Source organism: Haliotis rubra, unplaced genomic scaffold, assembly GCF_003918875.1.
Source record: "Haliotis rubra isolate DU_JTF1 unplaced genomic scaffold, ASM391887v1 Scf438, whole genome shotgun sequence".
Taxonomy (NCBI): Eukaryota; Metazoa; Mollusca; class Gastropoda; order Lepetellida; family Haliotidae; genus Haliotis; species Haliotis rubra.
Window position 1 is genome coordinate 273,843 of NW_025767122.1, and position 20,960 is coordinate 294,802.

The window sequence follows — 20,960 nt, forward strand, 5'->3', positions numbered from 1 at the left end:
TGTTAAGAACCTGTAGCATTAATGTTAAAGCTGTAGCATTAATGTTAAGATGCTGTAGTATAAATGTTAAGAAGTTGAAGTATTATTGTTAAAGCTGTAGTATTCAGGTTTAGAAGCTACAGGATTAATGTTGACATAGCTTACTCAATGACATCATCTTTTTCTGCATTTGGAGCCATATATACTTCTTAACAGTCGGTTGAATCCACTTAGTACATACCTGGATGCCTCTCTACTTACAAAATCAATGCCTCCTCATGAATGTTCATCTGTGTAAATCAAAATTACGAGCATGTCCCAATAACTGCCATGCACTACACGTGCTTTTCTTATATGGTTTGGAATTAGGTGATTCCCAAATGCGACGGGAATGCAAGCTGCAAAAAAAAGAAAGAAAGAAAGAACACTTTAAATTATGATTCTTGCGCGCCGATGAAAAACCTACTTAAGAAAAACAACAGCTGTATAGTTTATACTGCTGGTGTGCTTCGCTGCTTCATTTCGGCATTCTCTGTGTACAGTTGCCTCCCTTGGGCGGGCCAGTATCCTGTGGTTGTTTGTTGGACATACGATTGCACTTATAATGTTGCTAAGTTTGTCAGCACTGTGATTGTTGGTTTCTCCAGGTGGTACCTATAGCCTCCAAGACATGCATGGCGTCTACATTCACACCCACAGTAAGTCCACACGCCGTGAATTAGCTAAAACTTTTCAAAGAGGTTAAACCAAATTCACCCTCTTACTATTATGTAATCATGATACTTGTAATCCCCTGGAGGTCCGGGTTAGAATTGGTCTTCAGTAATCCATGCTTGTCGTAAGAGGCGTTTAACGGGATCGGGTGGTCAGGCTCGCTGACTTCGTCGACACATCGTATCCCAATTGCGTAGATCGATGCTCATTAGGTTGATCACTGGATTGTCTGGTCCTCGATAATTGATAGGTCGCCGCCATATAGCTGGAATATTGCTGAGTGTGGCGTTAAACAACAATCAAACAAACAACCAAGATACGTGTACCTAACAAAGCAAGTACCCAAAACAAACAAGATGAAGAGAACTCTGGATTTATTGCACTGATCCACTGATGCACAAGTAAATAAATAACAACAAAACACTTTTGATAATGGATTCATACAGAGGTGTGATAAACAACTTTGTAGACTGGTTTGACATGCGCAGAACTAGGTTTTTGGACTGCGCCTTCATCTGTTGAAGGCGGTCGTGTTTCCGGTGGAGTACTTCCGGTGACGGGAGCACTGCAAGGCTTCTTCTTCCCTCCCTTGGGATTATTGTTCTGAATCTGAAGACGCTGAACCATCAAAGGCGGCAATGGAAATCTGCAACGAATACGCGAGAGAGAAAATGTTGTTTAATTCAACCCGAAGTTGATAGCATGGAAGCCTTAGATATTCGTTTCGTGAATGAACCATACTTGACTGATCTACCGAGTAGCTCGTCCTGCTTGAACAGGACACTATGCTTATCACGTTCACGTTTTCTGCCAGCTTGAATACTTTCCAGTTTGTAGCCAAATTCAATAGTTAAAACCTGTTTAAAACTATAGGCCTCATATGCTACTCGTCCAGGAGGACTAGCTTCAGTTGGATTTTGATTTGTCCTAAGCACGTCTCAAGCTAGGGGACAATATTGAAGGCTACATATAAGCACATTGGGGACAACTCGTTCTCATTTGTCCACCAAAGTGTCAGGAGGGACTGTTCAAGCAGTGCCTTCCTGAATCCCTGAACCTTATTTAGTTTACTATTGCTCTAAATGAAGCAAGTCTAGATCTTCCACATTCATAATCTCCTAGCTCAAGGGTGCTTCCTCTCAATTTGAGTGAAGCTGCTCCTCTCCATCAAAATTATGTATTGTCTGAGACAAAGAACTGTAATTTTATTACTTATTTCAAATTAGATATTATAAAAGGGTGTATGATTTTTATTCGCGGGTAAAGTCTAAAATGGAATGCTTGATTTTGGACTGGAACTATTAATTGACCATGGAATCTTAATGAACATATCTACAAGTTACACTGGATCTACCTTCTGGTCAGAGGCTCAAGTGAAATCCTACATACTCATTTGCTGGTGAAGATCCTACTTGGAGTTAGTCTCCAGTAACTAAGCTGGTCGTAAGGGGCGACTAACGGGATTGGGTTGTCAGGCTCGTTGACATAGTTGACACATGTCATCGTATCCTCCTGTGTTAATAGATGCTCATATTTGTCAGTCACTGAATTGTCTGGTCCAGACTAGATAATTTACAGATCGCTGTCAAATAGCTAGAATACCACTGTCAAACAACAAACATACAAACAGACATACTCATTAATGTATGCCGGCGTGTTTGGTCCATAAATTCGGAGGAACCTCTCCCTGCAGCTTGTGGATCTATCGGCTGGTGAGTGCCTTTCCTGTGGTGGTTGGGTGGCGACCGGCTTTGTATCTGGAGTTGCGTCCCCCTGGGTAAGTAAATACAGGATGTGACTGTCTCTAAATGTTACTTTGAAAACACATTTATTTAAAACCCGTGAAGCAACGGATTAAAATTAACATTCAGTACCCATGCTTGTCGTAAGAGGCGACTTATGGGGACGTGTGATCACTGATCAGGCTTGCTGACTAAGGCCCAACTACGTAGATCGATGCTCATGATGTCGATCACTGGAGTTTCTGGTCCACATTATTCTTATACCGCCGGTATATAGCTGGAATATTTCTGAGGGCAGCGTTAAAAACAAGCAAGCATTTTAACTAAACATATTCATGGGTGAAGGAGAACGTGGTGCATACAAACCCCGTGAAGCTGTGATATTTCTGATGACCTTGACCTGGTGTAGACTGGAACTAAAGGTCGATGTGAACGTATACTTCACTCCACATAACAAACGTATTACAATATATTCAATAACAACTGTTTTCACTCACGGCTTCATCATTGGATGTTGTCTCGTTGCTTTTTGCAAGTTTGTCCATGACAGCACTCTTTGTGGTGTCCACGTGAAGCTTCACCACTCCTCCACCGTTCTTCGCACCCCTCCCATAAGTTTTGTACCGCTTGCGGGGTCCGCTAGGGGCACTGCACTGCAGACCATCTGTTGACTTCCGGTGTTGCCGCCATGTTGACTAATGGAGTTTTCGCTCCATCTGTTCTGTTTGCAGCTGTTTTGAAGGATCTGTAGAACAGGATAGGGTCAGCCTCGTGTACAATAGTTAACAATTAATTGGGCTGAATCTTTTTGTCACTTAAACGGTAATTTGACATTATGTCAAGACTTCAGAATTGCGCCTCACAGCCATCCTGGACTCGAACCTCAAAAATGATAAAATCACTATTCACAGTGAAGATATATTCCTTTACATAGCAGTCATGTTCTCTGAAAAATAGCATGGTTAGTATGGAGACGCCCCAAAATCACACGCTGCCTGACATTTTCAAGTGTGGCAACATTGGATTCGAAAACTAGAGATTCCAAGCTTTCTAACGGTACCAAATACATCTTGGTATACTTCCGGTAGACGTGTTTCAATTTTGACACCAAAAGCCACTGCTCCCTAACTGTCCCCGATTACGATCCTTGGTCTATAATCTCATGGACAGGTTCATGGACAGCACCCCGACATACGCCGTGAGAGTTTCGTCAGATGGGACCTCACAAACCCATGATCGTGGGTTAGAATCCCAAATATGTGTTTAGACATGCCATGTCCATACCCGTGCTCGTGGGTTTCAACGAAGTGATAAACATTTGAGACGTGTTAAATAAATATAACGCTGTATCTGAGCTGTAATAGATGGACTAATCAAAGTGGCGTTAAAGCCAACCCACTCACTCATAACAATAACCAAAGCTTGTCATAAGATTCGACTAACGGGATAGCGTGGTCAGGCTCGCTGACTTGGTTGACACAGATCGATGCTCATGATGTCAATCACTGGATTGTCTGGTCCGGACCTGGTTATTTACAGACCGCTGCCATATAGCTGGAATATTGCTGAGTGCGGCTTTAAACAACAAGCCAACCAAGCAACTAACCAAATCATAATATTTGTTGCTTTGGATAACTGCAAGACACTGATACAAATTCCTCACCTTGTAGACATACCACAGAGGCACACTCTTCTGACCGTGTTCTTGTCCCGCCTTCTGACGTGGCGCTCTCTCTTTGGTCAGTTCCAGCAACTTGGTAAGTCGAGCCGTGGCTTGTGATTGGTCCTTCCTTGGCGGTGCAGTTTTACCGCGTCTTTTAACCAGCTGTTTGTCTTCCTGCTTCCGCTCCTTCTCGGTCTTCGGCCATGTTTGAGGACGTGGCTCCGTTCCTTGAAACTCTGCAACACAGCAGTCCCATACAACATTCGTCACCACTCGCCCCTTTCCGTAATCTCCAAGAAGAGGCTTGTCGGGATAACACGAGTTGGTCACGAATGACATGCAGTGGGCACTGAGGGTTCGGACATCCATCAGCGACTAGTTCCTTTTGAAGGTAGGTGTCGTGATGGGGGAACTCAGCTTACACAGTCAGAACGATGAACTTTGTTGTTTCAAATGCCAATTGTCTGAGTTGTATTTTATATGACACTCATTAAAACGCTTAAACCTTGACTGCAAATCTTCTACTGGGTTGCCTCTCAAACAACCACATGCCATTCGCTTTTCATCTGTCAGTGGTTTTGAATTTATGTATTAGTCCATTTGGGAATATAGGATCAGGTGTCGGATTACAGTCCACTTGAAATATAATCACTTATAATCGCAATTATTATGTAATGAGGGTATCTGAAGTGTGCTGATTCTTATAGAGTGACTCAAGCTATTCTAGCGAAAAGTTACTACACGACTTACAGCGTCCGGACTGTGAAGCAATTTACTGTTTATTTTACTGATTGGTGACAGCTACTTACCGTCCGGTTCCGGAAACCGAATTTCCGGATTATCAGGGCAAATTATATAGGCATAGATTAGTAACAAGCTGAAATCGCCCGGGAGGCGAGACATCCGGATTATCGGAGTCCGGACTAACGGGGCTTCACTGTATGTAAAATAATTCTAAAATATAGCTAAAAAGAGTAGTTTTCGAGAAGTATTCAATTTGCTACCGATAAATATAATAATAATTATGAAGTTATTTAAGTATCTCGTGATTCTGTTCAAGTGGCGAGACTATAGATCACGGACCATCTCCTTTGTTATGTTAGACGGCACTGATTTTGTCTTATCTTTGGGGAGGATGCTTCTAAATGTCTTGAAGCATTTTATATTTTTTCAATGTCCACTCGTCACGGTCAGGACCAGGGTTAGATTCCTTAGACCGGTTACCCTTGAAGATCCGGGTTAGAATATTGATCTTCAGTAACCCATGCTTGTCGTAAGAGGCGACTAACGGGATCGGGTGGTCAGGCTGGCTGACTTGGTTGACACATGTCATCGGTTCCCAGTTGCTCAGATCGATGCTCATGCTGTTGATCAGTGGATTGTCTGGTCCAGACTCGATTATTTACAGTCCGCCGCCATATAGCTGGAATATTGCTGAGTGCGCCGTAAATGAAACTCACTCACTCACCCTTAGACCGGTACAGATACATTGTGTGAAGCCGATTGCTGTAGCTGCTAGTACTGTCCTGAACATGCTTAACTATGATGGGAAGATGAGATAACAGGCATTAATAATGGTTCTATGGGCCCACGTGCAGATGACCATCAATCCGCCTTGACCGCAGTAAGCCTACGCTAGTTCCGGTAGCATCAGTCTCATGGCCCGTCGTTTCTCAGTCCCTTTACGTGAAGGGCAATTCCTCGATCCAGGGCATTGGATGAAATTATACACCAAGAAAAGGTGAAAAATCACATTTCGTTGTTTTCATTTATCATGCAAACCCTGGAGATGGTATACACATTTTTTACACACCTTTGGGTGAGATCCAAGTGAGAAAACAGTTTTCAAACATGTGTGAGATTTGCAAGTCCGTGATTGGCTTCTCCATGGTGATGACCTAAGGTCAGATTATGACGGACTACTTTCCTGATAGAACTTCATTGATAAGTTAGTCGTGCTTCAATCGAACATAAACCTGTTACTCGTGCCAATACGTACATACCTGTTATTCTCGCGATTCTTCAGTGCGGTGGAAAATGGATCGCAATGCTTGACTAAACATTGTGACGTCATCGGTAACCATAGCGTCACAATAAAATGAAATCACTAACCACTCTGTTGCTAAGCCATACCCAGGTGTGTATATTCGTCAGTCTTGTCAGACCCTAGGGCACTTACTCTGGTTCTTGCCCCGGCTCTTCAGAGTCACTGTCTCCCCCATTCTCTGGTTGATTGTCACAGTAGACTTTGGAGCGGAGTTCGACCGGCCTCTATCTGGATTATCACCATGGTAACACAATGGCGGACTGCTCTTTTTGGAAGCAGCGCCATCCACACGCAATTGCTCCTTCTCAGGGCTAACATCTTCCCCTTTGCTCGCCGTATACGGATTCTGAAATACATATGTATAGTATAACTTTCAACTATAAAATAAAATTCAAGACCAGAGTGAAAACTTCAATGTCTTGCAGTTATATTCTAACGTTTTAAGTTATTTAGATAATTGTATTTCTTGTCATGCTACTCACAATCCACTTGGGCTTGTTGAGCTGGCGGGGGGATGGGCTTCTTGCCCGTGAGCCAGGGGTCTGCCAACACTTCACCCACGGCGGGGCGGAGCAGGGGGTTGTACTGAAGCATCTTCCGTATCAGCACCATGCAATCTGCAGGATGGAGTGAGGTAGGAATGATTGCACTTCCGGGTTATATGTTTGGTATTTTCTCTCGCCAGGTGCCTCTCTCTGAGAGTCGGAAGTAAAGTGTTACATTTGACCATCTTCTAAATGACCTTGTGATATTCATAGCTTTCGGCCGTGGAAGGCATTGAAATTTACATTTGACAGAGGCGTACACACAATACGTGATCTAGACAACCAGTCGCCAGACTTCCACTATTGTGTAAACGGCGCTGGCTGAGTGGGTTAGATCGGTGACTGTTAGGTGCCACACTCTACGAGTGTGTGTTTGTGTCCCGGAAGTTCTAGAATCTGTACTTTACTGAGAAAGTCTAATCGCAAATATAACATTTGACCACTTTCTAAAAGGCGATGTGTGTTTATAGTTTTCTTTGTGTTTTGTCTTCATATGCAAATACATATTTGACTACCGGACACTTGTCATGTTACCTTGACCAAGAATGATAGTTAGAATTAACCGGCTTTGGGCCATTAAATCAGGCAATCGGCACATTTTCCTATTTATACTGAACAGAAAAAGTAAGTTCATGAATATTTGGGGGGATATATTTTTGTATATTCGAAAAGAGCATATCACCAATCACGTGAGGAGAGTAATTTAGAGTGTCCATAGCGTCAAGGATATAATCCGTATTTTAAATTGATTTATTGTGAAAATTGACTGTACTTTACATGATACAACGCATAAAATGCATCTGTCTTCGTATATCACATGGGGCGGTGGGGTAGGCGACTGGTTAAAGCGCTCACTCGTCACGCCGAAGACCCGGGTTCTATCCCACATGGGTACAATATGTATCGCCCATTTCTGGTGTCCTCCCCCGTGATATTGCTGGAATATTGCCAAAAGCGGCGTATAACCATACTCACTCACTCACTTACTCGTATCTCAACTGGACATCTACATATGATTATCCCCATAAAATATGGGTAGTACATTACTCTACACTACCCACTATCATGTAAGAAACACTTACCAAATGAGACGTTACGCTCGAATCTGAGTCTCTGCATTCTCATGTCTTCGTCCATCTCGCTGAGCTGACTGTCGTTGTAGGGGAGACGGCCGTTCACCATGGCGAACAGGATGATACCCCTGCAAACACACCCATCGGCATCAGCTGGGACGTCAGTCGACGGAAGTTGGGGTGAGAAGGGGTTAACGTCGCGTTCAACATTATTGCACTTATACAACCCATGGATACAATTGTACAAACCATCTTTCTAGAGCTAGCCCTCGGTCAAACCATGCCGCGGTTTCACATAAGATCTCGCTGACTGACCCAACCAGTCCTTAATACTGAGCTCCAAACAAACAACTGCAAACTTTAAGCGCAAACCACAGACCCGGGTCCCGATCCACAAAACGTTCGTAGCGCTACGACATTCGTAAGCCTATCATTAACTATAGAGTTACGACAGGTCGTAACGTTAAGAACGCTTTGTGGATAGGTACTTAAATATCGAGCGCCAGCCAGGGCAACAACAAGTATCATCTTTAAACGCGAACCACAGACCTTGAGTTTCCGTTTAAGGTATGTACTCATTAATTCCAACCTCATATGATAAGGTTATTTCCATATTCCATATATTTCTTATGATCCCTTGGAGGTTTCATTGCGCACGTTCTGCACAGATCACTGACGCGCCATGTACAAAATGCTGGCCATTCTATAATCAAATCTTCATAGGTCGGTATTACACTTAGTGTTTAGTTCAGAAAACGTCCTGTTCACTGTTTTTACACTCACAGACTCCAGGCATCAGCCCTGTATCCGTCGTAAGGCTTGTTCTTGATCACTTCCGGTGCTGTGTACGCATATGACCCACAGGAAGTCTTCAGGAGCAGGTTCCGGTCTTGAAAGCGACAGGAGAACCCAAAATCTGCAATGAAAGCATGACAAACGATCTTTTACAACAAGATGCAATTTTTGAGCGGTATTCCAGTTAAATGACGACAGTAAATGAATCAATATAATTATCATGTTCTGTAAAATGGTCTATTTCGTGTCATCGTACTCAACCACGTATATGTCAGATCCTGTCATTCTCTGGATTGTCTAACCCTGACTCAAGTATTGTGAGATCGCTTATAATACAACGAAATATGGTAAATATACTGTAAATGAAGGGGTCTGGACCAGACACGCCAGTGATTGAAACGATCAACGATCCCCGCCAGGGGTAGAAATAACCCATTGTCCGACGCCCGAGTCCAGTGTTTTTTTCTGTCGGGCAAGCAAATTTGTATATCACACTGTACCGGTGTCCAGTTGACTTTCCAATATTAATTATGTTGTTTATTTTAAAAAATCAACAAGAAAACGGCCGGTATAGTGGAAAAATTATCAGGGCAAGTGATTTTACATGTGCCCTTGTACCGGAGTACACTAGCAATTTTAAAGTTATTTCCACCCCTGGCCCGCTGTCGGGAAGCAATGGCGCTGAATCAACCAAGTCACAGACACTGATCACCTGTTGGCATGCATCAAATGGGCAATCTCCACTTCTATATACTTAGTCGCTTCTTAAGGCAAGCATGCATAGCTGAAGACCAATTCTAACCGGGTTCTTCACCCAGACTATGACTATATCAGAAGATTTATAGAAGACAATATTTCTTTTGAAAGAAACCAGTACCTCTTGGCAGATGTTCGCTCTGTTTATAAAGACTTGCCTGTTATTTTAACTGTTGTGCCAGATGTGATGAGGATGTTCTCGCACTTGAGGTCTCTGAAGACAAAAATACATAAGAAGGTCAATCATGTCCATCAGAGGTTTAGCGCTAAGACGATTCTTTTATCCAAACTGTAGGGTGCCGTAGTAAAAAAAGGTTTATTTTTGTTGGTTTATCGCCCGGAGTTGTCCATCTTGTAAATTTATATGCCTTCCAAACACACGGCCACAAAATTCGTGGAGTGTTTAGTTCAACATCATCACATTGATAGAGGTATGTTCCTGTGTTAGTTGCTGCAAGTGAAATCCACCTACCTGTGCACAATGGCGTTGTTGTGCAGGTGTAACTGTGAGTGAAATCCACCTACCTGTGCACGGTGGCGTTGTAGTGAAGGTGTAACTGTGAGTGAAATCCACTTTCCTGTGTACGATGGCGTTGTTGTGAGGGTGTAACTGTAAGTGAAATCCACCTACCTGTGTACGATGGCGTTGTTGTGAGGGTGTAACTTTGAGTGAAATCCACCTACCTGTGCACGATGGCGTTGTTGTGCAGGTGTAACTGTGAGTGAAACATCCACCTACCTGTGCACAGTGGCGTTGTTGTGCAGGTGTAACTGATAGTGAAATCCACCTACCTGTGCACGACGGCGTTGTTGTGCAGGTTTAACTTTGAGTGAAATCCACCTACCTGTGCACGATGACGTTGTTGTGCAGGTGTAACTGATAGTGAAATCCACTTTCCTGTGCACGATGGCGTTGTTGTGCAGGTGTAACTGATAGTGAAACAACACACCTGTGCACGATGGCGTTGTTGTGCAGGTGTAACTGTGAGTGAAATCCACCTACCTGAGTACAATGTGGCGTTGTTGTGCAGGTGTAACTTTGAGAGAAAAATCCACCTACCTGTGCACAGTGGCGTTGTTGTGCAGGTGTAACTGTGAGTGAAATCCACCTACCTGAGTACAATGGCGTTGTTGTGCAAGTGTAACTTTGAGTGAAATCCACCTACCTGTGCACGATGGCGTTGTTGTGCAGGTGTAACTTTAGAGTGAAATCCACCTACCTGTGCACAGTGGCGTTGTTGTGCAGGTGTAACTGATAGTGAAATCCACCTACCTGTGCACGATGGCGTTGTTGTGCAGGTGTAACTGTGAGTGAAATCCACCTACCTGTGCACGATGGCGTTGTTGTGCAGGTGTAACTGATAGTGAAATCCACCTACCTGTGCACGATGGCGTTGTTGTGCAGGTGTAACTGTGAGAGAAAAATCCACCTACCTGTGCACAGTGGCGTTGTTGTGCAGGTGTAACTGTGAGTGAAAGAGTGAAATCCACCTACCTGTGCACGATGGCGTTGTTGTGCAGGTGTAACTGTGTGAGAAAAATCCACCTACTACCTGTGCACAGTGGTGTTGTTGTGCAGGTGTAACTCATTAGTGAAATCCACCTACCAGTGTACGATGGCGTTGTTGTGCGCAGGTGTAACTGATAGTGAAATCCACCTATCAGTGTACGACGGCGTTGTTGTGCAGGTGTAACTTTGAGTGAAATCCACCTACCTGTGCACGATGACGTTGTTGTGCAGGTGTAACTGATAGTGAAATCCACTTTCCTGTGCATGGTGGCGTTGTTGTGCAGGTGTAACTGATAGTGAAATCCACCTACCTGTGCACGATGACGTTGTTGTGCAGGTGTAGCTGATAGTTAAATCCACCTACCTGTGCACGATGGCGTTGTTGTGAAGGTGTTACTGTGAGTGAAATCCACCTACCTGTGCACGATGGCGTTGTTGTGCAGGTGTAACTGTGAGTGAAATCCACCTACCTGTGCACGATGGCGTTGTTGTGCAGGTGTAACTGTGAGTGAAATCCACCTACCTGAGTACAATGTGGCGTTGTTGTGCAGGTGTAACTTTGAGAGAAAAATCCACCTACCTGTGCACAGTGGCGTTGTTGTGCAGGTGTAACTGTAAGTGAAATCCACCTACCTGAGTACAATGGCGTTGTTGTGCAGGTGTAACTCTGAGTGAAATCCACCTACCTGTGTACGATGGCGTTGATGTGCAGATGTAACTTTGAGTGAAATCCACCTACCTGTGCACGATGGCGTTGTTGTGCAGATGTAACTTTGAGTGAAATCCACCTACCTGTGTACGATGGCGTTGATGTGCAGATGTAACTTTGAGTGAAATCCACCTACCTGTGCACGATGGCGTTGTTGTGCAGATGTAACTTTGAGTGAAATCCACCTACCTGTGCACGATGGCGTTGTTGTGCAGGTGTTACTGTGAGTGAAATCCACCTACCAGTGTACGATGGCGTTGTTATCAGGTGTAACTGTGAGTGAAATCCACCTACCTGTGCACGGTGGTGTTGTGCAGGTATGTAGATTTCAGTGACACAACACACCTGTGCACGATGACGTTGTTGTGAAGATGTTACTGTGAGTGAAACAACACACCTGTGTACGATGGCGTTGTTGTGAAGGTGTTACTGTGAGTGAAACAACACACCTGTGCACGATGGCGTTGTTGTGCAGGTGTAACTGATAGTGAAATCCACCTACCTGTGCACGATGGCGTTGTTGTGCAGGTGTAACTGATAGTGAAATCCACCTACCTGTGCACGATGGCGTTGTTGTGAAGGTGTTACTGTGAGTAAAACAACACACTTGTGTACGATGGCGTTGTTGTGCAGGTGTTACTGTGAGTTAAACAACACACCTGTGTACGATGGCGTTGTTGTGCATGTGCAGCACTCCCTGGCTCATCTGTTTGAAGATCTTCTTCGTGAGGTCCTCGCCGATGCCGTGTTGGTTATTGCTGATGTTTCTGTTGATCATGTCCAACAGGTCCCCCTTCTCGCAATACTCGAGGACGAGGTACACTTGGTCGGCCGTGGAGAAGTTCTCAAACACTTGAACCTGGATCACGGATAAATGACATAGCTGAAAATATTGTTAATTTTGTCATTTTACCAAAAAGGGAGAGTTGAGTTGTCTACTCACCAGATTTCGATTGCTGGGGTTCCCAAAGCGGTATACACCAAGCACTTACCACATTTGGATGAATGGGGTTCTTGGAATGGTATATTCCAATTACTCACCACATTTGGATGTTGAGGGGAAAGTGGAGTGGTATACTCACCACGTGTGGGTGATGGGGAAGCATGGAGTGGTTGTCAAGTTCGCGGGGAAGAAACTTCCGAAGGAATTCTTTCGGCACAAGCTTCTTGTTGATCACCTTGATGGCAACCTAAGATATGGACATACAGATGTGGAATAAGTGAGTGTCATACATGTCAGCTAAAATATCCCTACTTATGGTGAATATCGACATAACGGGTGAGCGAGAGGGATATGACTCTTTTTGGTAGTATTTCAGTTGTTAGTTGTCATTCAAACAGTACAGGAAGTGAAAGTAGCAGACAACAACAGCATTACCGCAGAACAATACTGGTTGTATGAAACCGCTTTGAGGGACTGAAATGAATACAACATGCGGAATTAGTATGTAGTACACGTGTACAAGAACTGAATAAATTTGTTGTATTATTTTTAGGATATTTATTATTCACATTTCTGACCTGATTGTGTTTACAAATACAAATAGAAAAGAACGATATTACCAATAAACAATAATTAATAATTCTCAATATCATGTTTCAGGTTCTCTTCAACTTTTTATAATCAACATTCGTAGGATTTATGTGAGTGAATGAGTGAGTTTAGTTTTACGCCGCACTCAGCAATATTCCAGCTATATGACGGCGGTCTGTAAATAATCGAGTCTGGACCAGACAATCCAGTGATCAACAGCATGAACATCGATCTACGCAATTGGGAACCGATGACATGTGTCAACCAAGTCAGCGAGGCTGACCACCCGATCCCGTTAGTCGCCTCTTACGACAAGCATGGGTTACTGAAGATCAATATTCTAACCCTGATCTTCACGGGTAGGATTTATGTGACCTAAACGAATAACAAACGTGGAATTTTCTTAGATATAATTGAAAACATTTTTGGGGACAAAACATATTCACCAGTCATGTATGATACCCATCAGCAGTAATGTATAAGCAGTTGTTGTATATTTCTAAACGTATAAACTCAAATTATATTATTATTAATTAGACGACGCTAAAGAAGTTCTCTAGTGCTGACTAAGCGACTGTGCAGTTCATTGTTTGGATAAAGCTTCACTAACTGTTTCCGTTGAATATCAAACATATGATAAAGCAAATGTGGGGTATATTTTCTTTTGCCCCTCAGTATATATTTCATGAATGGGTGTAAATTGTACGTACATTTAATTGTTTCGCCTTTCAAATGATTTGGCAAGGATGCGCTATTCTAAAACTATAGAAACTGTTTCGTTTGCTGCAGTGGTATTTATCTTTATTTATCGACCGTTATTGACCATAGAATATTAGCCACTGTGCTATTTCATTGGAGATCCCAACGACATCCGAACTTAATATCAAGTTATTGTATGTATCAGTAGTACACGCTCTGCCCTAACAAGAGGTTTTACTCTGGAGTGGTTGAGTGACTTTAAATTTTACGCCGCTTTTAGTAATATCCCAGCAATATCACGGCGGGGGACACCAGAAATGGGCTTCACACATTGTACCCATGTGTGGAATCGAACCCAGGTCGTCGGCGTGACGAGCGAACGCTTTAGCCACTAGGCTACCTCACCACCCCTTTACACTGGAACTAATAACGACCAACCAACAGAACTTGACTTACCAAAGGGTTGCTGCTATCCAGACTGTCAGACAGTCCCCTTACATCGAGCGAGTCTGGCTGCCGAGACTTCAGCGAGACTGACCTTGGCGTACGCCCCTTCCCCCAAAGTCTTACCCAGAAGTCTGTACCCTCGACTCAGACACTCAGTCTTTACAATCTCACTCTCAGCTTCTTTGGCGGTCTGGGACCTACACGCAAAGAGTTGTCTTTTCTTAGTCTCCTGGGGCGCTGGTATATTAACCCTACGATTGTAAGGTAGCTTAATTGCATTCGTTGCCATTTTGAGGGATTTTTTTCGACCAGTTGGCAAGATTCACTGCGGTTACATCGCAACACGTCTTCTCGCTATCCTGCCATGGCTGATTGCGCTTTGTTGATTATGACGTCAGCGCGTTTGTGACGTCACCGTTTTGTGACGCATTAACAATATGCTCACTTGGCGCAGAGCCACCTTCACTGGAACATTTCACGGCCTGTACACACTTCCACAAAGCATCTCTGCACTACAACTATCTGTGTTAAAAATATGGACCATAAGAAGCCCTTTAGATTGAAGATGTCCTTTTTATCATCCTGTGATATTTTAAACAAAATAAATCACTGTAAACTACCCTTCACAATTCGATACAACGTAGTTATCCCCAGTTTTTTCTCATATTAGTTCATCATAATTTACGGGGTGTATTTGGGAAAATCTATATTTCTGCTTTTAATTACAAACGGGTATTTGTGTTTTGGGTTGTTGTGTTTTTTGTTTTTTCAAAACAAACAAACAGAAACAAACCCAAACAAACAATACCTTAGTGATCATTTTAAAACAACATCGATGACACTAGAATGATGTAACCGATAATACGCAACACCGATGTGAACTTCTAATAATAATAATAAGGACATTTGTAATGCGCTGAGCTCCGCACCACGGATGGGGCACGCTCATAGCGCTAATATACAATCTGATAATTATTACCCCGGATAACCCAAGCTGCTCAATTAATTCTAGACATATCGGTTAGTGTTTACACATCCACGTTTTATACATGCCGGTTATGAGACGCCTGTCAATGTAAGTCAGTTCAAATACATCTCATATATAGATTCTCATACATAGACTCAAGTGAGAAATGGTCGTTTCATCAAAACAAGTTGTCTGGATGAAATCAAACGCAAACTTTTAACTTCTGTGTTTGTTTCATGTTTGTATATATGTAAAGCTTTCCGTTGGATATCAGGTGCTACAGAAATGCATTATTAATATTATTGTTTATTATCACCTGTTTGAAATGGAAACAATTCAAAATTCACAAATTTACACAGAGTAACGTTTTCTCCTATTTTGAGTGATTTATTCCGGTGATTGCACGTAACCATAGCCTGTAGACATGGCTTGTTTCCCATCATATCAATAACTGGATTTCCCTGACCTAGGATAACTGACTTCATTCAGTAGAATATGCTCTTCAAAGTCATTCTAGGGCCATACTTGTACAGACATGGTTTTTCTTCAAAATGAGCTAATGTCATCATAAAATCAACATGGATTCCTATCATTTTGTCGTTTTATATGAGTCAGGGGATCATACGGGTCTGAAAAACTCTTGTTTTTCCATCGTGGTCACCACGAGAAGTTTTATGTACGTGTTGAAAACCTATCATTTCCAAAATAGAGGGGGTGCTTAATTAAGTTCTTTGTGTAAAGTTATGTAAAGTTTGAAGTTTGTTTCACCGAAATATGATTATTATTTTGAGATGATAGGAGTGTAGGCCATGGTTGAAATAGGTTTCCACACTTCAATATTTAAACTGATAATCGTAATTAGACGAAGCGACGATAGTGTAGACAATATTGAAAGAAGCGGTTATAAAATCTGTTAGACAATTACCATCAAAGATAATGAGTGAGTGAGTGAGTTTGGGTTTACGCCGCTTTTAGCAATATTCCAGCAATATCACGGCGGGGGACACCAGAAATTGGCTTCACACATTGTACCCATGTGGGGAATCGAACCCGGGTCTTCGGCGTGACGAGCGAACGCCTCAACCACTAGGCTACACCACCGTCCCTCAAAGATAATGAACTGCAACTAATGCACATCCAAATCTAAATGAAAATGTCCTTACTTTGATTCCCATGCATTTTGACTAGTATCCCCAAGAGAATCAATCAGTTTATAAGCTTCCTGGATTAATGCAGTGGCCGCGGAATCAGGCCCGAGACCGAGGGTCAAGATCTACCTCAAGACTCGAACACACTCTCCCATGTTCACGTTGTTATCGGTAGATGAACCGTGAAGATCCGGGTTAGAATTGATCTTCAGTTGCCCATGCTTGACCGCCGCCATATAGCTGGAATATTGGTGAACGCGGCGTAACACTAAACTCATTCAGTCATCGGTAGATGCTGACTCTGTGATTAAGCTGGTTGCGGCTCTCTTTGCGCGCGCGATATGCGAGACGGGGCTCAGCTTAACTTTGTGATTTGCTAAATACGGTGTACACACCCTCACTCTGATAGAACAGTTGATTTAATTTTTGTTCAATAAAATATTTTATCGTAAAAGCCGACAGTGCAAAAAAATGACAAGTTTATATTTTCAGCTATACCCGACTTGTACTGTGCTTCATGGAATTAGAACAAAAGCACAACATCTCGCGTGATTTTGACATGCGTGGTCTATCCCTGGGCATCCGTCCATTGATCAGTAGTTCAGTAGAGGGACAGACTTGTAGTGGAGCGGCTTGGTGAAATTTATGTTCACTTCTGGCAGGAAAGCTGAAATTTGGCACAGACATAGCCCAACAGCCCATAATCATAATACAAGCAGGAGGCAACAGTTTTGGAAAGTGCATCCTACTTTTTGGGGCAAAAATGCAAAAAATGATAATATTTCATATTTTATTTAGACTCGATAAGTACACAGGATTAGGTCTCCGGATTAAGATAACACTATGTTGTACCCGGATTAGGTCTCCGGATTAAGATAACACTATGTTTTACCCGAATCATGCTCTGTGTCCCGTTATTTTGTTCCCAAAATACTACCGATTGCATGTTCACATATATTATTCATTTTTGTAAGGTAAAATTAACATCGAGTAATCTCCCGGATATATCTTTCTGGTCATTTTGATGAAAGAACATTTAATTCAACGTGGCCAGTTACTGATAGACCTTGTTTACTGGAGTATGACGTCAGCGTCTGGTACAAGTCGATGATGTTGGGTCGACCATCAATAATTGATAACCGACCCGAACCTACGCTGTTCTCACCGTATGACATGCAACGTGTATCGGAAATTTACATCCGGAACTCTGGTTGAGAGCTGACCTGATCATATTAACCTGTTCAGGTGCGTAGTTGATTGTCATGGTGTCTACATGTTTTCCTGTACCAGATAACCACTTTAGTTGTTTTAGTTATTAAGACTGCTGTAATAAGTAAATGGTGCATACCGACTGAGGGGAGTAGCTGTTCATGTGAGTAGGGCTGGGACATTGACTGATTTGATTTGATTGACAGACCGAGTGTGCGTGCGTGCGTGCGAGCGTGCGAGCGACATTCATCTCTGAAGAACCGTAGTGCTATTGGACTAAAATAAAATATGTTCCGGCATAAAATTTTGTGTGATATCAGCTTCTTCTTTGGTTCACAGCAACATGTAACCAAATAACTGATAAAACTGTCTATGTTGGTAGGTGGATTAAAGGATTGCAGACGTCATCAGCCGTAGTCCGTCACCGGTGACTATATTCACATACGAGACTTTCTTCTCCTCCGCTATGTCAGTGACAGGTGTGATTCGTCACGTGGTTGGTGTGCATATTCGTCACGGTGACAACAGAGGGAGTTGGTAGAAGAAGCTTGGATCCACGGTGCCGAATTACTACAAGCGGGCAACTCGGTAAAGTGACATTCCTTGTTGTTGGGATGATCTCCCTTGGGTCAAGGTCAAGATGTCGTTATTAATAAGTCCAGCTGGCTCTTCTGTCTCCTTGCGGCCACATGATCCAGTCCTCCGGTATCTTCAGCTGGTGGGCGGCTTGCTTTGTTTCCGGTTTCCGTGATGTATTTTAAGGACTATCCAGAACGAGGTTCATGGCTGTACAGCCAGTTGGTGAAGGAGGATTACTACACGCCCTATTGGGTGGCTTTGTGATGAATATAATTTCTGTAAATAGAAAAACAACTACTGAAAATACATTTATTTACACGTTTAGTGAAATCGTATAATTTTGAAATAACTATCAGGTATCTCAACATAACTTATGTTTTATTGTGATGTCTATAAAACGACCACACTACACTAAAATGCGCCAACATTACGTAAATCAATACACAGCACATTTTCACTATTGTTTGTTTTCATCATCAACTGCAGCATTAGGGAGTGAGGAGTAAATAAATGTCGCTTTCTGATTGGCTGAGCGCTCTTCTATTATTTTCAATGTACCCCGCTTACAAGCGAGTAACATTTCAATGCACCCCGCTGTCAATGGCAACTCATTTGGTACTTCGTGGAAGTAATTCTTTATCTCGAATTACATTGAATCGGGCTCAGGGAACATAAACAAACATCGAGGGCACATCAACCCATGTCCCCTCGTGACCAGTGAATAACTTATATTATAGTATGCTGTATATGGCACGATGCTGTGTGTCTCTCCTGTCTCTCTCTCTCTCTCTGTGTTCGATTCTCTCTCTCTCTCTGTGTCTCTCTCTCCCTCTCTCTCTCTCTCTCTGTGTCTCTCTCTCTCTCTCTCTCTCTCTCTCTCTCTCTCTCTCTCTCTGTCTCTCTCTCTGTCTCTCTCTCCTCTCTCTCTCTCTCTCTCTCTCTCTCTCTCTCTCTCTCTCTCTCTCTCTCTGTGTCTCTCTCTGTCTGTCTCTCTCTCTCTCTGTGTCTCACACACACACACTTACTTGTTAATATGCATCGTTTCAAAATAGACACTTAATATGGGACAGTCCAGATTGACAGGGTTCATCTGTATACGATATATTTGGAAGCCTTCCACTTCAAACCAATCTATGGTAGCTAGGCATGTGTACATTATGTTGTGAGTCTCGGCATAGCGGAGAAGCCACAACTGATGTTGATGGACAGGGCGTATAATACCACTGGTCATTGCTGATAACTAGATACCCAACCTCCAATGACCTCTACATCTCGACGGACGTCGTGTTAAAGCGGCATTGCCAGGCGTTAATGTGACATATTGCCCAGCCACTAACATTATTTCACTTTGCCTGCAAAATACATGTACATGCTTCCTATTAATTTAATATTTTTTAAATAACATGGTGACCAGTTTTGATTTTTAAGAAACTTTTAGCTCTCGTGTCTTGTGTTCTTCATCGAATAAGTCCAGAGACACTAACCACAGTCCAAACCGTTGTGTCGAACATCGATGTGCCGAATGTATGGCTGTATCGAGGTTAATGCTTAGTGCCTGCGTATTCATTAATTAGTCATTTTCCGGGAGGGAGGTATTTGGCTGTACATAGTTTCAACAATAAAAGTATCCAGTGTACATTTAGAGAAAAATGTGCTGCTTTAAACATGTAAACATTTAAATGACAGTTGAATTCGGACCAGGATGTTTCGATGTCTGGCCATGTATGTGACAAGCGGTCACACATGAATATCTTTGACTGTTCTTGTCACGGATGTCTTGGCACGGTTCAACGTGGATATTAAACTCACGCACAGCATACTGTCTTCAAACCGAACAGTGATTTTTTGTATCCCCTTAATGCCGAGCGTGAGGCAGAGTAACAAAAAGTACCATCCTATAATGCCATTATGTATGACGAGGCAAGGGATCAACCGACCTTCCTGTCTCTGGGTAGACATGGAGACCTATTTGATATAGACTATGAGTTTCACATTGTTTTCTTTTATAAACTTGCAGGTGCCGAATAAATTGAAACCTCAACTTGAAACCCCCACTTTTGGGACAACGTCATTACATTATGCAGACAGACTTCCTATCTATTCAGTGCCCTAACAACATGGACCCGTGAAGATCCGGGTTAGAATATTAGCCTTCAGTAACCCATGCTTGTCGTAAGAGGCGACTAACGGGATCGGGTGGTCAGCCTCGCTGACTTGGTTGACACATGTCATCGGTTCCCTATGTTGTTGATCACTGTATTGTCTGGTCCAGACTCGATTATTTACAGACCGCCGCCATATAGTTGGAATATTGCTGAGTGCGGCGTAAAGCTAAACTCACTCGCTTACTCCTAACAACAGACTTCTTTTGTCACGAACTACAGATAATTCGTCATTAAATTTGTATAGTCCAATGAAAACATTGCTTGTCAGGGTACAGATGATAGATGTGTATATTGTACGGGACGCTTCATACAGATGGGTTCCGATTCCTTGAACATGTTTCACACTTGTTGCTGATTACTAACTAACACATGAACCAGGAAATATATATATCTGTTTGTCTGTTGCGTAACACAGCACTCAGCAATACTCAAGCTATATGACGGCGGCGGTCTGTAAATGATGTCAATCACTGGATTGTCTGGTCCTGAATCGATTATCTATATAGCAGGACTATGTGCGGCGTTAAGCAGCAATCATTGAACCAAACTTAATGCACCAAATAGTCTGGGCTGATTTTCGAGATCTCTTTTGGTAATTCAGTATAATCCTGTCAGATTGCCAATGTCGTTGCTCCTGTTGTCAATCACTGGTTTCCATGTCCAGACGCGATGATTTACA

General features: G+C 42.8%; 1 protein-coding gene across 1 annotated transcript; it reads right to left on the bottom strand.

The window, feature by feature from the left end:
• Nucleotides 1–1,065: 1,065 nt before the first annotated feature.
• Nucleotides 1,066–17,592, bottom strand: LOC124289256 (testis-specific serine/threonine-protein kinase 1-like). The gene is given in 14 exon segments (XM_046725863.1): nt 1,066–1,339; nt 2,330–2,466; nt 2,933–3,180; nt 4,099–4,334; nt 6,278–6,491; nt 6,628–6,657; nt 6,659–6,762; nt 7,773–7,891; nt 8,547–8,679; nt 9,473–9,528; nt 12,193–12,392; nt 12,616–12,723; nt 14,223–14,356; nt 17,526–17,592. Coding segments are annotated over 12 exon segments (1,569 nt in total). The 3' UTR covers nt 1,066–1,339; nt 2,330–2,466; nt 2,933–3,012.
• Between the last annotated feature and the right edge of the window lie 3,368 nt (nt 17,593–20,960).